This window comes from Lagopus muta, chromosome 2 (genome assembly GCF_023343835.1).
Source record: "Lagopus muta isolate bLagMut1 chromosome 2, bLagMut1 primary, whole genome shotgun sequence".
NCBI lineage: Eukaryota > Metazoa > Chordata > Aves > Galliformes > Phasianidae > Lagopus > Lagopus muta.
The window spans coordinates 56,578,965-56,602,909 of record NC_064434.1 but is presented as its reverse complement, the minus strand read 5'-3'; the positions used below and the strand labels follow the sequence as shown (position 1 = coordinate 56,602,909).

General features: G+C 43.1%; 2 protein-coding genes across 2 annotated transcripts in view; both read left to right on the top strand.

Moving 5' to 3' along the window:
* The first annotated feature begins 330 nt into the window (after window positions 1–330).
* On the top strand, window positions 331–3,676 carry CITED2 (Cbp/p300 interacting transactivator with Glu/Asp rich carboxy-terminal domain 2). Its single transcript, XM_048936362.1, has 2 exons — window positions 331–1,021; window positions 1,578–3,676. The coding sequence occupies exon 2, from the start codon at window positions 1,585–1,587 to the stop codon at window positions 2,293–2,295; it is 711 nt and encodes a 236-aa protein (XP_048792319.1). The 5' UTR covers window positions 331–1,021; window positions 1,578–1,584; the 3' UTR covers window positions 2,296–3,676.
* Window positions 3,677–18,388: 14,712 nt separating this feature from the next.
* TXLNB (taxilin beta) overlaps window positions 18,389–23,945 on the top strand; it is a 40,290-nt gene continuing 34,733 nt past the window's right edge. The window contains exon 1 of the mRNA XM_048936357.1: window positions 18,389–18,561. The gene's annotated coding sequence lies outside the window, so the exon portion shown is untranslated. The remainder of the gene's footprint in view (window positions 18,562–23,945) is intronic.

Below are 23,945 nucleotides of genomic sequence, written 5' to 3'. Positions count from 1 at the left end.
GGAGCAGAGGTGCTCTGTGCAGTACTGCTGCTCTCAAGGCAGTTGGGGCACACTTGTCCCTCTAGGGTGGAACGGGGCAACCTGTGATAGGAGGGGCAGAGGACATGCTAGCCAGGACGGTCATATTCACAAAGCATTCACCCGCATTATCCACGTTCTTTTTTCCTTCTCCATTCTAAGAACATGGATCGTAAGCAAGAAAATGGGCATCGCCGGAAGGGCACCCGCCCCGGACACCCGGGGTGGCTGCTACACTGTGGGGCTACGCGGATACGGAGGGAAGCCGGGAGGGAGAGATGCGGCAGCGCGGCTGTGAAAAAAGGTGGATCTCGGATCTCGCCGCCGGGAGAGGCGCCGGCCCGTGGGAGCGCCCACGCGCGTCCGCGTCCGGGGTCGGACACCTGCACGGCGGAGGCCCGGGAGGGGCCCGGAGCGGGGCCTCTTTGAGAGCGGGCGACGCTGCCTTAGCGGCCGGCCCCACGCGTGTCCGCGGCCGCGCTGTGCCGGCGGGCAGCGCCCTCCTCTGTGGCATTGCCGGGGCTGCGCTCCCCGCCGCGGAGCCCCGCTTTGTTCCCGGGGGAGCCCCACAAACACACGTGTGGACCGATCAGGGGAAGTGGGGCCTCTGGATGCTGTCCTGCGTGGCTCTGCGCGTGTATGCGTCCCTGCGTGTGCGTGTATGTGTGCGCGCTGGGTGTTGGTTGGTTTTCGTTGTTGTTTTTTTTTTTCCCCCCCCCTCGCTTGCTCCAGGTTTTACTTCTGGTTGCCTGTGAGGGTTTTGCTCCTCCCTTCTGAAATCCTATATTAGCTGTGGCCAAAGCTGGGTAAGAAACACAGCTCATTGTTGGCAAGTGCCGATGAGCCTCGCAGAGGAGTGAGGAGCGGCGCTAGGGCTGCGGCAGCGGCAGAGCCCCGCCGTCACGTCAACCCGGGAGAGGAGTGCAGCGCGCTCTATGCGGGGTGACTGCTGCTGACTGATTTCACCGCCACCTTTGAAGGGAAAGAAGAAAGCAGCCGGGAGGTGAGTGCGGAGGTTGGGCAGCTGCTGCGGTGCGTCCCTTTTGTGTGCGGCAGGAAAAACGCGACCGCTTAAACACGCGAGAAAAGGTGCTCCTCGGCTGCGCGGCTTAATCCCTTATCTGTGCCTCGCGGTGTTTGAATTTATTTCTTTTTAATTGGGACTTAATTCCAAAAGTTGCTGACAGCGGCGGGGTGGGACTTCCCGATTCTTTGCTCGCTCTCCGCAAGTTGGAGGAGCGCCTTTGAACGAACGCCGCTTGTGACACACGAAGGGCTCGGGAGGCGCGGGGCCCCCGTCCGGGAGGAGGCGGCTGTGCCGGGTGCCGCACTCCGCCGATGGTGCGCACAAGTTGGAGCGGGCGGGCGCGCCGCGCGCCGGCTGAGCGGAGGGAAGAGGGGCGTTCGCAGGGCGGGCGCCGCTCGCGTTTCTCCCTTTGTACTCCACGGTAGAGACGCGGTAGGGAGATTTCCCCCTGGAAAGAGGACAGCGAGCGGAGCGGTGGCTTTCCTCGGGCCGGTGATCGAGGGGCGTTCTCTTTAACACGCTCGCTTTCCAGGTGGGAGATGGCGGAACACATGATGGCCATGAACCACGGGCGATTCCCCGACGGCGCCGGCGGGCTCCACCACCACCCCGCGCACCGGCTGGGCATGGGGCAGTTCGCCGCCCCCCACCACCACCAACAGCAGCAGCAGCAGCCGCACGCCTTCAGCGCCCTGATGGGAGACCATATACATTACGGAGCGGGCAATATGAACGCGAGCGGCGGGGTCCGGCACGCCATGGGGCCGGGCGGCGTGGGAGGGGGGCACCCGGCCGGCAACATGCCGCCCCCCGCCCGCTTCAGCGGCTCCCAGTTCATGGCCCCCCCTGTGGGCAGCCCGGGAGGGCAGCTTAGCGCCAGCATGCAGTTGCAGAAGCTCAACAACCAGTACTTCAGCCACCACCCGTACCCGCACGGCCACTACGTGCCGGACTTGCACCCCGGCGGCCACCCGCTGAGCGGCGGCGGACAGCATTTCAGGGACTGCAACCCCAAGCACGGCGGCGGAGGCAGCGGCTTGCCGCCCGCCGTGCCCCACGTCCCCGCGGCGATGCTGCCGCCCAATGTCATAGACACTGACTTCATCGACGAGGAGGTCCTCATGTCCTTAGTCATCGAAATGGGGCTGGATCGCATCAAGGAGCTGCCCGAGCTGTGGTTGGGACAGAACGAGTTTGACTTCATGACGGACTTCGTTTGCAAACAGCAGCCCAGCAGGGTGAGCTGCTGATTCATTTCCAACAAACAAAGGACTTTCTAGCGGTGCGAGTGAAAACATTCCCCCCAACGCGGTGTCTCACTTTTCGCTGCCCGAAAAGGTGAGAATCTGGAAAGCAGAGTAAACTATGCGCTTGCGTAAACTCTTTTTTTTTTTTTCTTTCTTTTTTTTTTTTCTTTTTTTTTAAATTACTGCCACTTCTTATTTTTGTAGCCTCGACATTCACGTGTCCTCTCCCCCCCTCACCTCTCCCTCCCATCCTTCCCCCATCCCCCCGGGGATCATTCCCATCGAACTGTGCCTTTGGGCGCTGTTTGCCCCCTTCCTCTCTTCTGGTTTCCTCGCAGGAACGTGCCCATCACTCCCACCGTGCTGAACAGATAGATGTTAATCTCGGCAAACTGCTTGATCTTGGGGATTTTGGAAACGATGGTTTCTAATGACTCGAGCTGCATTTAAATTCTGAGGGAACAGGGAAAAAGGCATTCGTTGGTTGCATGAACTTTGAAGGGCAGATACTACTGCACAAATGCTGCCATCTTGCTTAATTTTTAACTATGCATCGCAGTGCAGGCTAATGAATACATTATTTTATTTTATTTTTCGGATATGCTAAACTGGAAGCTTAGCAGATGTGGGCCAAACCTTTCCGGATCAGAACAAGTAATACTGTTACTTAGAGTCTGCTGCCCATTCCCCCTCCCCCATATGTACAGACAATAATATGGTGTGGATGGAATGCTGACTAGTGGCAAACATTTCACAGGTCTTCTTTCTATCTTTTTTTTTTTTTTTTTTTTTTTAATTTTTATTTTAGTTCTAATTATTTTCTATCTTCAGCATTTTGACACTGTGCTAATATAGTTTATTCCGTACATGAAAAGATACTACTGTGTTGAAAGCTTTTCAGGAAATTTTGACAGTATTTTTGTACAAAACATTTTTTTGAGAAAATATTGTTAATTTATTCTATTTTAATTTGCCAATGTCAATAAAAAGTTAAGAAATGCTTTAGTTTTTCTAGAAGTCATTTACCAGTATTTTTCTTCGAAACTCCCCCCACTGTCCCCAGTAAGTAGAGCATCTCTCTGTAGTATCATGTCGGTGTTCGAAAAGACATTCCAGGATTTAAGGTACACTGCACCCCTATATATGTCATGGTGAACTCGGTAGGTGAGCAGGATTTAAACATACTTACAGCATACAGCCTCATACGTAGCATTGTAATATGCCTGTCAGTGTGGTTTTATGAAATACAAAGTTGCCGAGATGCGACTTTTTTGTGACTTGCCAACATACTTGCTTTAAATGTAGTTGTCCAGAGTTATGATGCATAAAGTATTTATTATATTTATCTATTAAACTTGTAATTTTATAAATCTGCTTTCATTTATATAGTAGACTTTTTTTTTTTTTCCTTTTTGCATATTTATTATCTCATCTGAAAGAACTACTTCGAAAGATTGTTTGACAGGTAATAACTTCTTGTAACTTGGGGAAGGAGGGTGGTGGGCTGCCTCCTCTCCCAGAGAGGGTCAACAGAGGGGAGCGAAGCCCAGATCTGCATCACGTCAGCACTGACCTCGTTCCATTCCTAGAGACTTAGGAAGAAGCTAGTGTATATTCCTAAAATATTCCTCCACGGGATATCTCTCACCCCTTTCTCCCATAGAATTGCTACCGCCTATGCCCGCTGAGTCAAATCCAAAGTATCCACTTTAAGTATTTGTGAGGGGAAAAAAAGGCCACTTTTTGACATCTTGCTCCCTCATTGCCAACTGTTGCAGACTTCTGCCCTCACTCCACCTTTGGCAAAGCTGACATGTAAGTTAATTGTAAGTTATTGCTTCAGAGAGGACTGTAGGACCAGGCCTTGGTAGTACACATATTCCCATTAACTTCCCAAATTCAATACAGGTATGATGCCCCCATGCTTTCTTCTCGCTTAACTTTTTCAACATTTGTTCTGAGTTTATTAGAAAGAAGAGCAACGCGGTGGAGGTAGTTGAAGTCTAAACTTGGGCACATAAACAGGAGAGGATATCACCGCACCAAGGGAGTGCAAATGCACAGTTATTAATCCAGTGGGGAAAACAAACTGATTACTATTGATAAAAACTGTCCCAGCTGGGATGTAAAGTGCTATTTGGTTTTCTTTGCCCTACATGGACAAGAAGGAGTTAATATGTTTTATGATGGTAAGGAGGAAAATAAATAAATAAATAAAAGCTATAATATTAACAAAAGTAAATATAAGGAAGTGAACACTTCTGGGAAAATGTGATGATAACATTGTCCTAGCAGTTGGTAACAGCTCATGTTAGACAACCCAAGAGCTTAAAAATGAGAGGCCGGTTCCAGCCAGCACTTGCTCATGTTATGCTGTAGCAGACTGAACATCAAATAGGAGCATTTAAAATAACATATGAGTGTTTAGAAGAATACAGGTGTACTTTGCCCAATTTGCCACTATATAAATCCCTTTTCTGTGCTAGGGCTGTTTGATCTGCACACATTGCATTGCTTTCTTCTGTAGAGCTCTGGAGAGCATCTTCTGATTCTGATCAACTTCTTACAGAGCAGATCATCAAATTATGGGCATATCAAACAGCATCAATGTTTAAATCCCCTACATTCTCCCAAAATAAAAGGAGATATTCCCACTTACATTATAAAGTACTTTTGCTTCATAATGTTGGTTAAGCAAAAGAATTCTTCACAGTTGAGATATCACTACTTACATCATAGAACTGTTGAATGGCTTAGGTTAGAAGAAACCTTAAAGGTTATCCAGTTTCAACCCCCTTTGCCATGGGTAGGGCTGCCCCCCACCAGCTCAGCTGCCTAGGGCTCCATCCAACCAGGCCTTAAGTGTCCCCAGGGATGGGGCACTACAGCTTCTCTGGGCAGTAGTGCCAGCACCTCACCACTCTGAGTAAAGAATCTCAACATCTAATCTAAATCCTTTTCCAGGAGCAGGCAGTTTCATGGGCATACTGGCAAAGCCTATTGGTGTACGACTCTGTAAAACTCCCAAGAGCTGCTGAAGGCTCTGGTGTTGGGCTAGGCATTGCCAAGGATTTTTGCAAATTCTTAGAAGTAGACCCTGGGGAAATTTGCAAAACAATCATTTTGCCTACATTGTCCCTTAATTTCCAATGAAGAGTCACATCCCAGGGGATATTACAGTTCTGTATATTCTTATGCATAATACCATCTTCTGAGCAATACTGGGGGCCTGACCCTCGTCTTTCTGAGCTGAACCCCACGGTAACGCTCCCAGTGGCTCATGCAGCTGAAAGAGCAATGGGCCTTTGAGTTGATCCCATATTGCTTATAAAAAAGTTAAAATAATTTATATTTTGAGCACAGTAATCAGTGAAAAACACACAATGACCCAGTTTTCCAGCTACCATCAGACACTGGCCAATGACGCTGCAGCCCTGTGTCCCATTAGGTTGCTTTTAGCACAGGAAACTTGACCTCTGTACTTTGGCTGTTTTTCAAGAACTTCGAACATGGTACATGAGATCTGCTCCTCTTTAAGCCACATCCATAAATAGCCACACTGCTTTATTCGGTGCGGAGATCAGCCTTAAGCCGCTCCGCCACGCAAGACACGCTGGGTGGAAAAAGAGGTGCTGATGTGTGTTATCCTCCGCCTATTCCACCGGGTCTGAAGAAAGTACGGACAGCCGCTGGGCAGGGTGAGGAAGGACCATTCCCCAGCTGGACGTCGGGCCCGGGGATACTGGGGGCACCGAGCACGGCCCCGCCACAGCACCTGCGCGGGGCGGCGCGCCGCGGCGGCACCATGGCGCCCCCCTGTGGAAGACCGCCGGCCCTTCGGGCTCTGGCCGGCTCCACTCTACTCAGCCCGCGGGGATGCGGGGCCTCACGAAATTTCTTACTGTGGCTTTTAGAAAAAGAGCAAACCAACCTCAAGAAAAAAAAAAAAAAAAAAAAGAAAAAAAAAAGAGCCTGTTGGTTGCAGGTTTTATTTAAAAACAATCAAGCAAAACCGGAAAAAAACAAAACAAAACAAAAAAATAACCAACACCGTTATATAAACAAGGATTATTCCCTGCTTATCTTGTCTTGCTAGGTGGATTGGAAAATTCCAACATCTGGATTCATAGAGTTCCTTTCATTTGTTTCTTTTTTTTTTTCTTTTTTTTTCTTTTCCCTAAGAGATGTTTTCCACACACCAGATTCACCAGAGAATTTGGGTGCAAAAGCACTGTGGAACACTGGTGATGGGCCAAAGGCTGTGGCACATATCAGTGGCGCCACTTGGTAATACTTGCTGATGGTGTGAAGCATTTCTGCAGCTCCTCCTGGCTATGTGACTCAGTGGGACCTAACATGGGGCTGGTAACCAAATGGCCCACTTCCTCCTTGAACTGGAAATTCTGCAAGAGCTAGAGTGGGCAGGGGCATGGAGACAGTAGAGATGGTGCCAGAAAAAGCAGCTCTCGTCCATGACCGTACCGCTATCCTTCTTGAAGCCTTCATTTCCTCCTAAAAGCTTTACTGAGGGGCTATCATAGACAGGAGTAAGAAGTGTCTGTGTTACAGATTTGGACTACGTGTACTGACCTTAACCTGATCTATTTCTGTACCATCAGTCTTAGGCATAGAAGTGTGAACAAGGACTATGTGACATTGGCAGGAACTGTTTAAATGACAATTTTTATTTATTTATTTTTTAATACTCAGGCAAATATATTAGATAAAATTGTATGTACATTAAAGCCAAGCTGAGGAACAAAAGCAATTGGGAACTCATGGCAGCAGCATTTTCTCAGGGTTTCATGGATTCTAAGTGAATCGTGTTGTCAGTACAGAGGAGGTGTTTCATATCTTTTCTTCAAATATATTTACACATTTCAATATGGTGCCACTATTGTGCTCACGCACAAGAGAAAGCCGAGTCCCTGTAACTGCAACGATAATGAGATACATCAAATGACTGAACAGATGAGCCACTGTTATAGTAGGTTCTCTGTTATTTGCCTCATTTTTAGAAGGAAATTTGCAGCAGCAGGTTTTTAATAGAGAAGGATCAGGTATTTCAGTCCCAGTCCATCTGCTGTGCCCTCCCCCTCTTAAAAATTTACACAGGGGCAATCTGATCACAAACCTGAAGCAGACTTTTTCAGACACATCTTTAGCATACTTAAAACAAATAAAGTTTTTTCCAGCTGATTACTTCTCTCACCTTTTTCTTTCAGCAGGACATTTTGTTATTTTGGTTTACTGCAATGTTCATCTGGCAACATATTCCCTATTTTATCAAGAATAAAGTAAAATAAAATAAACTTTCAGAACTGTTAAGTTCCTAAAACTCTAGTTGAAGACAATAGAGCAAATACGAAGCACCTCTTGATCACAGAAGCTAAATATTTAGCAGATGCTCGTCACAAGGAGATCCTGGAGCTGCACCTACTTATCTGCAGTTCTGACACTAAGCCTCCTAACAATTGCTCTGTGCATGTGATACCACAGCCTGCTTGGCAAACATGAGTACGCTGCTGGGGAGAGGGTGGAGTTGTTGAAAGTCTTTACAATGTCTTATCTGCTGCTATTTAAACAGAAGTAACACAGAGGATTTCAGATTTCTCACTCCCTTTACCAGAATAAGTACTTAAAGGCTTGCAACTCAAAATGTTTTTTCTTCCAGCAGCATTATTTAGTCTAGTAATCAATATTATCTCTGTCTACAAACATGTTCTCCATCAGCTTTGAATAAAGTAATGTATGCATTTTGAAGGCAGGAGTGGATTCCTGGAATTTTCCAAAGACAAATCATTGCACCAAGCCTCTGTACACACCTGTTTTTTACAGAAGCTAAATAGCGATAATTTGGGTTGCTCTTAGGTAGGGTGCTGGGCTGCTAATCTGCAGGCTGCACTAAGGCTATTGCATGATCCAGCAAGGAGGTGAAGGATAAGGCATGTGCATGGTGTGGAGATGAGTGTACACATTTCTAAGTGGTAGGAAAAAAATAATTAAAAAAAAAAAAAAGTTACAGTCACCACAAAGAAAGTTTTAGGGATTAGGTGTCAGGGGAACAGTCCCATTCCCAGCCCAACACCATTCTATAAGCTGTTTTAGCCAAAACACAGACTTGGAGTCTGTGCTTAGGCCTCCTTCAAGCCAACTTCTCCATTTTTAAAACCTCTACAATCCAATAACTTGGATTCATGTTGTAGCACAGTTCTCTTGTAGCCAGGAGTTATCACAGACCCCATGTTTTCTCTTCTCCTCACCTAAGTTTAATCAGGGCAAAATCAAGTCATTGAAAGAAATCTGATCTAGCTGTGGTATCCCTGACCACTGCAAGCGAGTTGAACAAGATGGCCCTCATCAGTCCATTCCAACTCAAAGGATTCTATGATTCTATGAAGGTGCTTTGAGGGGGTGGTGTGTTTGCCTTTGGGATGCATGCTGACCTTGTGTGGTTGCAACTGTGCAGGGGAGGGTGACAGCTGATCCCACACATCACCTCGTGTGTGACTTTACCCTACAAGGCCAAGAGAAGCCTCTGACAGGCATCTCACCCCATGCCCTGCTTTGCGGGCTGGGACCAGCTGCACTGCACTGGAAGCCAGCAGTGCCCATGGTGGGACTACTTCCCTCACTCTTACCTTCTGAGACAACGTCCTCTTGCCTAATCATTTAATCAAGCATTTTCCATTAAAGACAATAACACAGAGATAATCACACAGAATTTTCAAAGCCTCTGTTTAAATGGCTGAAATGTGCCTGGAGGTGTTTCAGTTCAAATCACAGTTTAAATATTGAAACAGAGCAGAAACGATTTAACATGACGAATGACTGCAGAAAGACTGCAGTACTGGGCGTTTGTCCACTAGGTGTAGCTGAAACCCTGCTTTTCTTATTGATTAAACTCGAAAAGAGAAGCATTTACTTCGTGGCTTGCATTTAAACTGAACGGAAAGTAATCAGAATGAAAAGTGGTAAGTGCTTATGGAGCAGAGCCTTCATCTAATGCAAGAACTGCACCCAAGCCCACAACAGCACCATCACAAGAACAGATTAATTTGTACAGAGACTCTGTCCTAACTTTATAATCTAGAAGTCTTTTGGACACGATTCATTCCACATGTAAATATCACAGGTAGTGAAATGCCCTCCATAGCAAGCTATTAGTAACTTCGGTTTTGGTTACATGTTTTTTCCCCAAACATTATTACCAGAGGCTCTATTTAAACATAGAGACTGGCTCCATAAAACAAAACAGAAAACAACAGTGAAGTGAAGCACTTTTAAAACCCAGACCTAACTCTACATTTTTATTTCAGCCTAAAGAAGAGAGGTGTGATACTTTGCTTCCTTGCTTTTCTTTCTGGCCTCTCTACCTTTTTTACTATTATTTATTTATTTATTTATTTATTTTACCTGCACATTACAGCTTAGTCCTGAATGGTATCCTCATTCCTCTGCTTAGAGAAAAGGCAAAACAAGAACAGTCCTGGTGTATAAGACAAATTCAGGAGGCTCATTCTCCATTTTGTTGATTTCTTGTCCAGTAAGTTGTCAAAAGGCAATGATCTTGATTTGTGAATTGTAAACATTACAGGAATTATCATTCCCTGCAATTTTCATCAAGACCTAGGCAGATGATGCCCTGGGTCTAGTTCTGGTCTAGATAAATGCTTGGCAAGAAGTGTCCAACTCAAAGATCCAGGCTTGACAGACAGATTACCCAGTAAAGCTACACCCTTGGGATCCCTTTAGAAGTGCAGGCAGTACTTTATGCCAACACTGCACTGCACATTCTAAGTCTAACACAGTTATCCTGGTGTTCCCTTAAGCCATGCACCAGTATCAGTGAGCTTGAAAGCGTTCTGAGAGCGTTATTATTTAAAGACGACGATTCACAGCTCAGCCATGGCACACTGTGTTGTGGTAAGCCACACTTCAGTCTCGTGTATCCTCCTTGAAACTCTGAAATGGTAACACTAAACCAAGTTAAAACATTCCACAAGCACAGTACCATAGGTACAAACATTAACCATCCGCTGTAACTCCAGATCTCTTGTTAAGATCATGATTTAAGGTTACATTAAGTCAGAGTCCACAACCACTGTGACAACCAGGGTCCAAGGTTCTAATTAACTGAATTTACATATTATATATTTGAGCATATCCTTACTGTGGCATTTGGATCAGAATGGATTCATATATTTTCAATCCATGTTTGCATCACCCTGGTAGCAGTCAGCCTGTACCCACTGAAAAGGAAAGGAAGGTAGACGGAAAGCTGTTATGTCGTTTCTTGCTAAATCTGATCAACTAACTTTTTCCTAAAATGTCTGCAGCTTTGTTTATTTTTTTCCTCCTCAACAAAAGTGAAGATCTCCAAAGTGCTTTTGGCCAGTGGCTTCTGCCAGCCTCTTTCGTTCTGAGGAAATTGCATATTACTTTTTCTGGAAACTTAAGTATACGCATGCTGACATCTTCACTTTCACATATGTCACATCTTAGGAGGATAGGTACTTTTCCTGCTTGTTCTGCTAAAATAATGAAGTAGATATCTTATTTAATATTCCAACCAGTTCAAGCTTCCAGTAAAATGTTTGTTGTTATCAAGTGGATTTCATACTCTGCTTTAGAAAGGCAAGTTGCCAGCCTATACTTCCTTATGCAGCAGTTACTGGGTCCATGAATTCCTCAGCATGTGTTGCCTGAGATGGATGATCATGCTGAAATGCTGTATTTTGCTCTTCTTCCACCTTTTAATCAAGGTTACCTGGAAAACTGATGACCTGTGCGCATCCTTGACAGCTGACAGTCTAGGAAGGAACAGAATGACAGAACAGGACTGTGAGATTGATAAAGTGTTAGAAGAACCCAGCTTATCAAACATCTTGTTGGTGACATAAAAGGAAAGAAAAGAGAGAGCAAACCAGCTGTAAAGCAACCATGCATTCTCCTTGTTTACTCACAGCTGACACAAGTATTTGGTACTTCCTCAGCAACTTCTTGCCTGACATGCCCTCCAATAGCTTTTTTCTTTTTGTAATTGTTTGGCAAATAATTTAGAAAGAAGAACAGGAGTAAAGACAGATATTTTCTTTTCCATGCTTTGTCTGATGAAACTGTCTCCAGCCTTACAAACAGTGGCTATTCTTGCTTACTCTGCTGGATGATCTTGCTGTGTTCAAAGACTGCACCATTTTTTTTCCTCTGCCATATTTAGCCTGTGTAAACATAGGGAGAACTCTCATGTTCTGTGTGAATTCCCTAATACCAAGAAAACTCCCCATTTGGTACTGCTGGGTACCAAGAGACTTCATACTACTTATATTGCACAGAATTTGTCCTAAGGTCTGTGTGAAACACACCAAGGTAGAGAAAGAGTCACCACTGATCTCTTTCCAAACAGAATGACTAGACAAAATAGCACTGGTTAAATGTATTTCTTACCTTAAGAATCTTCTTAAATGCAACGCTTATGGTGCCAGACAGGTTTGTGGAAAAAGATACTGAGATGTAAATCCAGCATCACCCACTAATGGCCAGTGTGGTCCTTCTCAGTGCACAAAAGAGATCAGGAGGCATTTTGAGAGAAACAGACCTTGTCCAGACAGCATGGAAGAAGTACTGGTGGAATGAACATAGATCCAAATGCAACTTTGTACAATTCCAATCCCTTTTCTTCATAATTTAACTGGCTTTAAGAATTTTACAGGACCCTCTTCCCTGAGAAATAGAAGATTCACAGAAGAGAGTATCTTGTATTAGTTGTTGCTATTTTATGCTGGTGTGGTAGCTTGAGGTACAAATACAGAGCAGGAGATCCATGCTAGCAGAGCACAAAGAAAAGTGTCCCTGGCATTGGGTAACTTACTCACTGGCTAACCTATAAGGCAGGTGGGAGAACAAATGATGAGGAGAAAAAAATATATATGAAAAGGTAATACTTCATAGTTATTAGAACAAAAATACAATAATGTATGATTTCCATTACCTTGTGCTATATACATTTTTGTGAGGTGGAATTCCCTCCATTCTAAGCAAGCAACTCCAGTCTTCTTGTATAAAGCAAGCACATCTCAACATAGAAAAGCATCTGAACAATTTTGTTTCCATCCACATGACCTTCAGCAAGTCTTTATTTATTGTGCATTAACATCTAATGCTGTATGTCTCAGTTTACTCTTTCAGGTAATGAGTGCAATGTGCTTTTTGCTGCTCAAGGTTGAACTTGCTTAATAGATTATATTAGATGCTTGCAGGCAAGCTACTGCACAACTGGAAACCACTGCCACAAAAGTTTGCTCCTAAATTTCAATTCAAAACATTTGTTTTAAATATTTCAGTCATAGATAACCATGACCTTCAGTAAAACACATTTTACCTTCAGAAAACAATTACTAGCAATCAAAAAAAAAAAAAAAAAAAAAAAAAAAAAGATAAACAGGGACTACAAGTCTGTCTTCTAATGCTATAGGAACACAGCTGATATTGCAGACAGCTGATGGCAATTTCAGAGTGTCAGCATGAAATAGAATTATTGTCTCTGATTCCACAAAGGGTGCTAAACAGCTGATTTTTCCCTGGTTCAGCAATTCCAATACTCCAACTGCTATGGGAGTATCCAATTTACATAGTCACTCTGAAGTAACTGAGAGCCAAGATCTATACCATGCTATCTTTCAGAGTGCTTTAGGAGGAAAATAATAATAATAATAATAATAAATTAAAAAAGAATGCATATCAGTTGGAGCTTTGGAGACATACCTGAATGTTTCTGAGACTGAATTTTATAAATACGTCTTTCCATACCTCCCCGTTCAAGTCTATGATCTAAGTTAGGGATCAAATTTGCCTCTCACGATAAATACAACATGTATACCTGCGCTTTTTATGTACACAAAATGAAAGTTTGCTGTATTCTAGCAAAGTCATTGACATTGATGTCATCTCTGTCATATTTGTCTTTCAGCTCAGAATAACATGAAAGTTACTCTCATTCAATTATTTCTTTGTTCATCCTTCTGTCTGTTGGGATTTATTTTCCTCCTTTGTTTTTACTCATTTGGTCCCCCAAAAGATGGCATGTCTAAGAAGGAAATTCTTCCTGGACTACTTGTAAAACATTATCCACACATACAACTAGGACTGTTTTACTATTTCGATCTATTAACACCAATATACCTTTTTCACCCTTTTGCATTTCCCCTGCAGTGATTCTTTTTCCATGCATGTCTTAAAATAGGTCAGTGGTGTTTACATCAGCAGCCATTTTAGACACTGCACAGTAGTACTGCCAGGTCTGTGAGCCAGTATGCAGCTCCTCCTAAACTAACAGTTCATCAGCTACTCTGTAAATAGCCGATAAAATTAGGGCCTCATTACAACTCATTTCACTATTGCCTCCGTTATTTCTCTTTCTGTATGCCTTTAACTTCCATCACAAATATCTCCATTACTTCCAAGTTTCATTTAAATATTATGCCAAACTGCATCCTTCCCATTGTATCAATCACTGTTCTTCCAACCTGTGTTCTTAGCTAAGTTAGTCATTACCTTAACATTACTCAGCCCCTAATGCCCTCAGATTCCTTTAGATTGCCAGCACAACTTGGATCTTCTCTTTTTCAGAGAAAGATGTTTGGGTCCTATTTTGAGATGCTTTACTGCCCATGCTCAGCTCCTATAACTGAGAGAACTTGTCTTCAATTTCTAATTTGCTTTATTCTCCATTCTGCTCACCAGCAGGTGTTCCTCATGAAATCTGCTCCACATACAGAGCAGCTGCAGGACCAAGCTCTTAATGAGGCTTTTCCTTTCCTAATTTTTTGCAAAACAGATCAAGCAACAGTCTTTATACATATATACATATATACATATATACATATATACATATATATTTATCAATAAAAAGCTGGTGCAAGTGAATGTTACTAGAAAATTGAAGGGGCTAGAAAAGGGAAGGAAAGAGGAAAAGCACCTTTATATAAGTCAGTTTACACTATCTTACTGGGATAGTTAGCTTTCTTCTCTGTAAGTCATCCTCGACTGATGTACTCTCTGATATGTGATTTACAGCATGATTGCATCTGAATTGGGCCCAGAGATCCGGTAGGACCACAGAATGTCCATGGTAGACAATTGACTGGGCCCAACTCTACTCCCACTATCTTTTGATAGAAGGTCGCTTCTAGCTAGAGGGACATCACTTTTAGATTGCATTTAAAATAGACAGTTTTGGTATGAAGTATGTTTTAAAAGTTTCAGACTTGATTTTATCTTAGATTAAAATGATGTAATTCATCAGTAACTTCACTGCAGTACCAGTATAACTGGAATCAGATAACACTGCTCTTTTCCTTCCTAATAAATTATCCAAATATAGTGGAGGAAGGTTATTTCCAAACTGCAGAGATGTATTCAGGTGTGACTGTATGCCTTACCTGAGGGATTCCTTTACCTCATGTGTCATTTTTCAAGTGAATCTCTTCTCCATTTTGCCAAATTCTTCAAACAGAACATAGCATAATGTATTTATGGAGAGTCTATCTCTTGGGCAAGCGAAGCAGTGGAAATTGCCTGTAGAAAATTGAAACCCTGATAATTGATTTTGCTTGCTCTTAAGATTTCAAAAGACTTGAATCTTTCCAGGAATAAATCAAAAACTGTTTAGTAGCAAACCACAGGGGATTCCTCCAGTTTCTTAGACTGGTTTCCTCACTAAAACTCAGAAATTATATTCTTACTGATGTAGATTAAGAATTAAATTATTTGCTTAAATTAGTTATGTCTAATGCCTATTGGGATTTTTTGTGTCAGCCAATTTGGCTGTGTTATTAACTGCCATTCGTAGCCAGGATCTTTGAGTTGTAAAGATGAAACCTGGCAAACCTTAGATATATGACAAACCCTCAGGCCATAAAATCTTATTAGAAGGCAAATCATAACCTCTCAACCCTTTTGAGATTGATTTGGAGCTAGGAAATCTGCAGAAAATTGATGCTGTATGGAGCACCTGCTTTGTGGATGCAAATAAATGTAAATATCTTTTTTTTTTTTTTTTTTTTTTTTTTAACATAGAACTCAGCAGGAGAGAAATGATTCCCAAGAGGTCACCATGCAAAATGTCTGCCAGGTACAGATGTTTACAACACTTCTATAGAACTAAATTAAACCCAGTGGAGATCTGTCTTGACAGACCTGGCATTGGATCCTTATAGGATTCTTCTCACGACACTCTGTTCCCACAGCAGGGGAATGCTGCTTGACTCAGCAAGCTTCTGACTTCTAGACCACTGCATACATAACAATGTGCTTTTGTGATTCAAGACCTTTGTGAGAATTATGTTTGAACCACATTATTCATATATGTTATACTTTTGTCATATATCTTACATATATGCTTGTTACTGTACTATATGTTTTATTATTACAGTATAAGAGTGTTATGCAAATGTACAGAAGCACAGAGATATTATGGCACATAATGGTTTAAACAGAATTGAATTTTATTTCCAATATAATTAGGAGAAGCAGTAGCACAACAGGGATTGACTCAGCCCAGGTATAATATAACATGAAAGACTTGCATCTGCCCAAAAATAGATTAAAAACTGCTAAGTAGGAAAACTGTGAAGAATGTCAAATTGTTAGCAAGTTTTCTTTGCTAAAACCCGGAAATTACTCTCTCCCTGCTACAGACCTGGCAGTGAAGTGTCAGGGCATGGTGGATCTGCTGTAGTCCACATCCACATGAATGACACAACCAGGAGCAGTTGTGTCCAGATTTTCTTGTATTGCTGGCAAGTAGGAGCATGTGGAGCAGAGCTGCTACTATTTGCAGGGGGTTGCAGAATGCATGCTTGTTTCTACAGGCCAAAGTTCAGTAGATCCCTCACAGTCTTTGGGATCTGCATACACATGCTACTGACAGGATCAAGGATTCAGGATTTTATTTTTCCATTTCCTGACTTCCTTATTGCATTAATGAGAACAATTCAGAACATGTAACTTTGGACTTATTGTAGCTAATATTTATAAGGATAGTTCCAACTAATTTCCTGTTATCAGTACTCTCCAACGTCTCCAGCACACAACCAAGTTGTCACTGTCCATGAATTCTTGCAAGCTATTGAGGTGCAACAACAGTTTGTGTGCATGCTATTTGTTGCAAAAATGAGTGAATACATAATAGTCTCACCATGGTGAAAGACTAGGTGATGCGGAACTTGTCTTGCCTTCTGTTTGCCAAGGAGTTGGCAACTTTCCGCAACTCAGCTGTTTCTTAGCTCCTTGGTAGATCAGTTATTCACTTTGATCGCAGAAAGGAAAATGAAGAAGGGGCTGGAGCAGAATTCTCCATTCAAAACAGAGGGAGCACAAGAAGCTGGTACACTCTTATCTTTTCTTATATTCGGTTTGCTCACTTTGTTGTATCACAAACAACCACAGTTTTATCTTCTCTCAAAACATGCCCAGCCAGTTTCCAGTCCCTCCAAAAGATTCCCAACATTTCAAGCACCTTTTCTTTGTCCTTAAATCTGTGACTTCCTTAAGAGCACTGTTGAGCTACCATTAGTTTCTGAAGAAGGTTTAAAGAACCTGTTTTTTCTTTAAGCCACATAGCCCACATATCTTGAGATCATATGAGCTGCCTTTTCCAAGCAAGCAGATAACTATCTCCACAAAGGAAGACCTTTTGTCCTCTGAAGAGAAAGCCAGGATGCTCTCAACATATCAAACACCTCCAAGCCAGTACTTCTGGACATTGAGCTGCCCAGTGCTTTTCTCTCACATCCTCATGAATCAGATACTGCTACAAAACATTTCTAGATCCTTCAGTGCTACACAATGTGCAGTTTAAGAAATTACTCCAAATTGTTGTAGTATATACTTATTTTTCCTCCTATTGTTGCTCTGAGCTTTATTATTTTCCACTGGAGTCAAAGTCCTATTTTTCTTCTCATAGCACTGCCTGCCACTTGCAGCACCAGCCTATTGCTTCCCAGTTGTTTGCATTTTTATGCATTAAACTGACCTACATCTCTCCCTTGGGAGAGAGCAGCAGATGGTCCTTAGGCCATCTGGCATCTCAAGATGCTGCCTGAGTGACTTGTGGGCCACAGCAGTGGGAGATGCTGGTTGCTGAATAAACAGCATGCAGCTGAACTCCCTGGGGAGTGCTTGGCTGTTTATACAAACAACTTCAGGCCAGAGCGAGCCTGCACGGTAACACGAAGAAAGTAGGTCAGGCAGGTTACCTTGGCAGCAACAAAAATATTTGAGAGCTCCTCGATTCAAACGGAGGACTACACCAGCTATCTCTCCTAGCATTTCAATCACTGAAATGTGGTGGCTGGGGTTGGATTATTTGCCCCATGAGGTGGCTGGAGAAGGTGAGATGTTCAGTGTGGAGAAGGGAGAGCTTTTAGAGCTCCAAACTGCAGCCTCAAAGAACCTATGAGATTAGCAAGAAGACAGATAGAGGCTCTCCATAGGGGTGTAGGTGGAAGGACAGGAACCTGAAACAAGAAGGTTCAACCTAGGATATGCGGAGAAACCTTTTCACCCTGAGGACAGTCAAGCAGCAGGACAGGCTCCCCAGAGAGGTCACGCAGTCTCTTAATACTAAAACTTGATACAGGCCTTGAGAGACCTGGTCTGAATTCATAGCTAAGCTTGCTTTGAGCAAGAGGTTGGATGAGAGACCTCCAGTTGTCCTCCTGTGAGTCTATGACCATGAATCAGTCAGGTTTATAACAAATCCAGCCCGGACCTCAGGTTGCAAAGGGCAGTCACAAATGTGAGCTAACACTATTGAAAGCCACCCCAGCTTTCCTGGTGTAAACAAAAGACTTAGAGTCTGACCAGACCACGTTTAATAAATTTCACAGAGCACACAAACACATCAAATCCTTGACAGACTAAGACTTAGCTTTCAAGAGTAGCAGGTGTATTTGAATCCTTCCTGTATCTCTTCTTTCTAAGGGCCTGAGTTTCTGACCTCTCGTGCTATCTCTGTCAGAGAAGGGAATAGCCAACATAGCTGGGTTATGCTGCCAACTAGCAGGCAGCCTCCCTGCTCGCCTATCACAGCCAGTCCCCTGCACAGTGTGCAGTTGGGCTCTGCAGTGCTTGTTCCTGCTGTGTCACTCTGTCCTTCCCCCTTGCTTGGTCTTCTTGGTGGCAGGATTATAATCCAGTGCCCTGCTGCTGTCGTGCCCCTGGTTTGAGCTTTCTGCCTGACTTCTGCCCGCACTTCTCTTTGCTCTGGTAAGTCTGACAATCAGCTTCCCTGCTGTTACTGCTGGTGGCATGGCACAAGGACATTAATCTAAGTGCTTACCTTTGAGACAGTCAGCCCAATTTCCTTGGAATAGCCTTAAAAGCCTGAGCACTTTGTGGCATGTGAGGAAAACAGGCGAGCATGGGAGCCCATTGGTGAAAGGATGAAACGCTTCTCTAAGGAGCGACCAAAAAAAATGTAAACTGGCTTGGGAGAGCTGGCTTTTGAGTGCAAATAGAGGCTATGGCAGTGACAACAAAAACTGATGAAGACTCAGATGCCACATGAAACACAAGACAGGCAACATCAGAAAGTCTCTGGGTCCGGGATTTCTTCATGCCTGTAAGAAAACATGCCACCAAACGACCAGTTTTGTTTGATTTTGTACTAGAAAATCATGCATAAATCACAATGCTATTCAACTGCAGCACAGAGTTGATAAAGCTGATTTTGTCATAGTGTTCTGAAGTAATATATAGAACAGCCTTTAGGCTATAAGAAGGCACTTCTGTATTTCTGGAAGGTAATTGGAGCTAACCACTGCTGGCCATTACAGGGTTTACTGTTTGCTGCTTTGAGGTGTTATGTAGTTCAGTCTGGTCATATGCTGAAGTAAAGCTTTAGGTTTTATTGGCATATGCTGCCTGGTGTAATTATATGGAACACTGTTTTAGGGAACTTACATGTGCGAGTATGTGAATTTTGAGCAAAAAGTGCGAAATACTATGCCCCAATTTAGAAGTGCTTAAAATAACTCCTGGCTGCAGAGCAGGTGCCATGTGTCTTTCTGTTGGATACATGGGGAGGCAGGTGCTAAATATAGGCGAATTAGTAAACCCTCCAGAAGTTCAGATTGCAAGAAGGGAAGGACAAAGAAATTCCTGTGAGAAGGAAGGGTAAAAGTTCTGTTCTAAATAATAATAATAAAAAAAATTTGTGACAGCATGCGAGCCCAGGCTCAAGACCCATGTTTTATGCTCAGTTTGAGCTGGGCTAAAGCCTCCAGTTACAGCAGCAGCTCCACCCCAGCAGAGCAAGGAGTGCTGGTATGGGGCACTGTATGGGGTGGTTTGTCCAGCAGCAGCAACACAGCTCGTGCATCTCTGTTAAATCAGGCCTGGGCTTTTGCTTCTCAAGCCTTTTGCTTTGGAAGCATTGACAGATGTCTAAGCACAGTGAATGCGGATTGTGCCATACGTGTGAAATACTAAGGGATACAGTCAGATCTAAACCAACTCAGCACATTACCTAACTGAACTTGCACACTTTTTTTGTTGCCTCTGGTTATGCTGCGTGTTTGCCCCATTTGTGCATTATCTTGCCCAACATGCTGACAGCGTCAGCCCCAGGCACCAGTCTCACTACAGGACAACAGGTCTGACCAGGAGTCCTCCTACAGAAAGGCATCAGCCTGTGCCTGACATCTGTCACCTCCCACCCAAGGCTGGGGCAGTGTTCCAAGGAGGTCTGTCCTTCTCTTTGGTTATGCTGGGTGTCTACTGAGGGAGGAGAGGAATGGAGAAGAGGCTCTGCCACAGTCAGCACAGGGAGGCAGTAGGCTCTCAGGCTGCTTCCTAGAGGAGGAAGACCATCTCTACAGCTAGGCCTTGCATCTTCCTAGCTAGGCAGCCAAGTGCTCCATAGACATAATGTCCTCTCAGCTGTAACTTCCAATGCTGCCCCCACAGACTCCAGCCTGGTTTTCTCTGACTTTGCTGATGACGAGGACAAGCTTAAGGTTTCATACTTAAACTCAGAATCAAAATGAAACACACACATACCTAGGGTCTGAGCTTTAAAGTTAGACTGGCTACCTCAAGCAGACACAGAGCTAAAAACTGCAAGGCTGATGTAGAAACAATATTGTGTGGTTGTATTATTTTCTCAATCAAAGGAATATCTGTAGGGAGCAACTATGATTGTCTGGAATTAAACTTGCATGCAAAATGTCAGGGCTGAGAGAGATACTGATCTCAGGGTTGTGAAATGAGTCCGGGGTTTGGAAGTGCAAGAGGAAAACAGTAAACAAGACCAAACACTCAGAGTCAATCAAATGACTGGTCAGTCCTACCCCTTACCATAAAATTAGCTAAGGCCTCGCATGTGTGGAAACAAGATAGATGGAGTCACAGAAGCCAAGAGGCAGAGTCAAAAACTGGGCTCTGTCTCCTTTGCCTCAGTCTGTTGGAAGTTAAGGAACTTAAGAATTTCTCTGCTGGAATCGGTCACCTAATTTTTAGACATTACCTTGTCTGAGACAGCAGTAATGTAAATACTTTGGGATTTCGTTAGATTGGCATTGTAAATCTTTCATGGTCTGATAAGACAGAACTCCTGATGCATATCAAGGTTAAACAGGTTGGAGCAAGAGCAGGACTGGGGATTACTGCAGTAAAATTTCCCACTGCCAAAGGCTGTTTTCAGAAGATGAGAGCTGCTCTGTCTTCCTGAATATAAACTCTCTTACACTGTGGAATACATTACACAAAACAAGGTGCTTGTCTTAACAGACATTGTGTGCGTGCTGAAAGCAGTTATCAGATCTCTGATTTAGTCTATAGGAGAATGAAAGAAAATGCTAAAATATTTGCTTGTCTGTGTAAACGTGCTCCTCAGTATGTTACAGCAAGTGACAAGCCTTGAGTCACTGGGTATTTCTGTGGTTCCTGTCTGCTTACCATTTCAGGCTGGTGGCCTTAACCTCAACACATGTAAATTGCTGTGGTTTCAGAAACTTATAACTAATGCCCTTGTAATCAGGAATGGTATGGATTATACCAGGGAAGATTTCCTGTGAGGTCGACTTTTGTTTTGTTTGTTTCCAAACATTCAGTTTCTCTTCAGTTCACCCACATGTTTCACTTATAACTGAGAAACACTGTTTATAACTCAATCATTGTTGCTGATTTAAAGCCTACTGTGTTTGTAGGCAGACTTAGTGATTCACTTAGGAAGAAAACCTTAGCCAGATGGCGCTGCTTCATGAGTGATGCTGTTAAGACTTGGAAGAGATCCACGAGCCAGCATGATGACATGGCTGAGGGGAGTAGGGACTTCACTCCAAGGAGCCATGATATGTTTAGGGTCAGGACTAGGTCTGTGGTGCATTCAGGAATAGATATAGCCTGCAAATCTACCAGCACTTTTCCAGTGATGAGGCAGGTCCATGGGCAAGCAGGAAAGCCTTGCTGATGCATTCAGGTCTGGGACAAAGCGAATGGAGGCTGAAGATGTGCATGGATGTGTCTGGGATCTTTCTGTGATGGAGGGGGCTAGTGCTATGCCCCTAGCTGAAAAGCAGCTCCCAGGGGCCAGGTTCTGGCTTCCAGCACTCTTCACCAGAGCTCCTAGTGGAGAAGAGCTGACATGGGACAGAGCCAGCCCACTTCACATCTTCAACAAGACTTCAGGAGTGCACTAAGGGTCCTGACAGCAGGAACATCAACATGTGCCTTCTTACAGAGAAAAGGAGCTAGGCAGAAGAGAAATTTGTGTTTGGGAGTGAAGCATCTGTGATCTGATTATCCTTCTGTGTTGAACATATTACAAAACAACTTGGCTTAAATTGGGGATATATTTCACAAAAAAAATTTTTTCTGTCTAGACAAGAGCTGATGATCCTGGATTTTCCGGCTGATTGATTGCCAATTGCCAATTATCTCAAATTAATGAACACAATTGTAAATACTAGTCTGAAATACTATGTAAATACTATTTCAGAAACAAAAACATTTTGCAGAGCTTCTAGTTTAGCATTTACAATAATATTACTGAAGTTTATTTATGATATTACTGGAATTAATTGGCTGCCAATTAATGCTAGTTAAAACAAGATCACAAACTTCTACCTAACCTGAAATTGCACATGTAATGCACATGCACATTCTTTCAATATAAATTAAAGTCAATAGGACACTAAAACTGACTGTTATAAGTCAGTTTTCAGACCATGCCAAATGTAGGAAGGAAAGCATCAGATGTATCTGCCTGATGAGGGTCCATGAGACCATGTCCAACTGTCTTTCCAAGTCATTGCTATTGGTGAGTTGTGGTTGGAGGACTGCTGGGGCATGGTTTTGTAGATACCAGTTTTAAGGCACATCCTGAGCCCCACTCAAAGCTTTCAAATATAGGTCTTACAGTGAATTGCTTTAGAGATGATTAAATGTAATACTTGAGTACCGTATCCATAAGCCTGATCAAATAGCTCACCAATCAAATCTTGAAAAATATCAGCCTTTGTAGTGACAGTCACTGCACTACTGAGAACCACTTTAACTGGGGAGATTTTAACAACAAATACAATGTTATATATTACAATGAATTACAACTCTATTATCATATACTGCCTTTAGCCAAGTTTGTTTATGATTCTTAAAGCTTCAGAAATTTAGACACCATAGCAAATATATGTTACAGCCAACTGAACAGGAAACAAAATGCTTCTCGGCTCCATATTTTCAAAACAAGTGATCTTTTGAAAAGTAAGAAAGCAGCCTCCTTAGATCTGACAAAGCAATATTCTTCCTGTCCTTTGTCCCCACTAAGTACCTGATGACATTATTGTGAATCATGTCATTACAAGAAGGAATGCTGAAATGCATCTGGATCACTGGGAGCCTCTGATGTTGTGGGGAAACATGATTAAATAGAAGGCACTACTTCTAGAGCAGCCCTCATAAAATACCTAATATAGTTAGTGTATATAAAGTAACAAAACTTATTTTTCTTTTTTAATGTTAATTATTAATATATATTTTAAAAAGAAAGCAACAAAGCAATAAAACTAGTGGAATATGTGACCTTGTTTTTGTGAAACTAATGCATCAGTCCACTTTGATGGCAGTGATTCCAGTCCTCAGAGAGCTCTCAAGTGTTCATCGCAGATTTTTGATGAAATTTTACTCTTCCTGTGTTTCATCCTTGAAAATAATTGTTGACAAATGTATGTACCAGCAGAAAGCAATGATATGAGCAAGGCATGACTGCAAAGTGATTTTCTCTGGTAAAAGAAGGATTACGAAAGTCTGGTAAAGAGACATGATCAAATTTTGAATTGCAACTCTGTGTTTCATTTGAAAATTCACAAGTGATATATTTACTTGGAGTGAAAATGGAGTCGCAAATGAACCAAAAAAAATGTTGGTTTTTTTTTTCAGTTTTAAAATTCTTTTATCAAAACGAAAAGCACAGCTGCATATTCTTGCTGTTCACAGGACTGTGTACAGCCAGTGTATCAAAATCCATAAACATATCTGCCATCACTGTGAGCTGGCACAGCGCGGTGCCTCCATGGGGCTGATAGCGCTCTGGTGTTCGGTTGGTGCTGAGGGGCCGGGCTGCCGCCATGATGGTGTGGGGCAGGGGAAGG

Coding starts and splice junctions, on each gene's coding strand:
- CITED2 (XM_048936362.1), top strand. CDS start 1,585: ATGGCGGAACACATGATGGCCATGAACCACGGGCGATTCCCCGACGGC.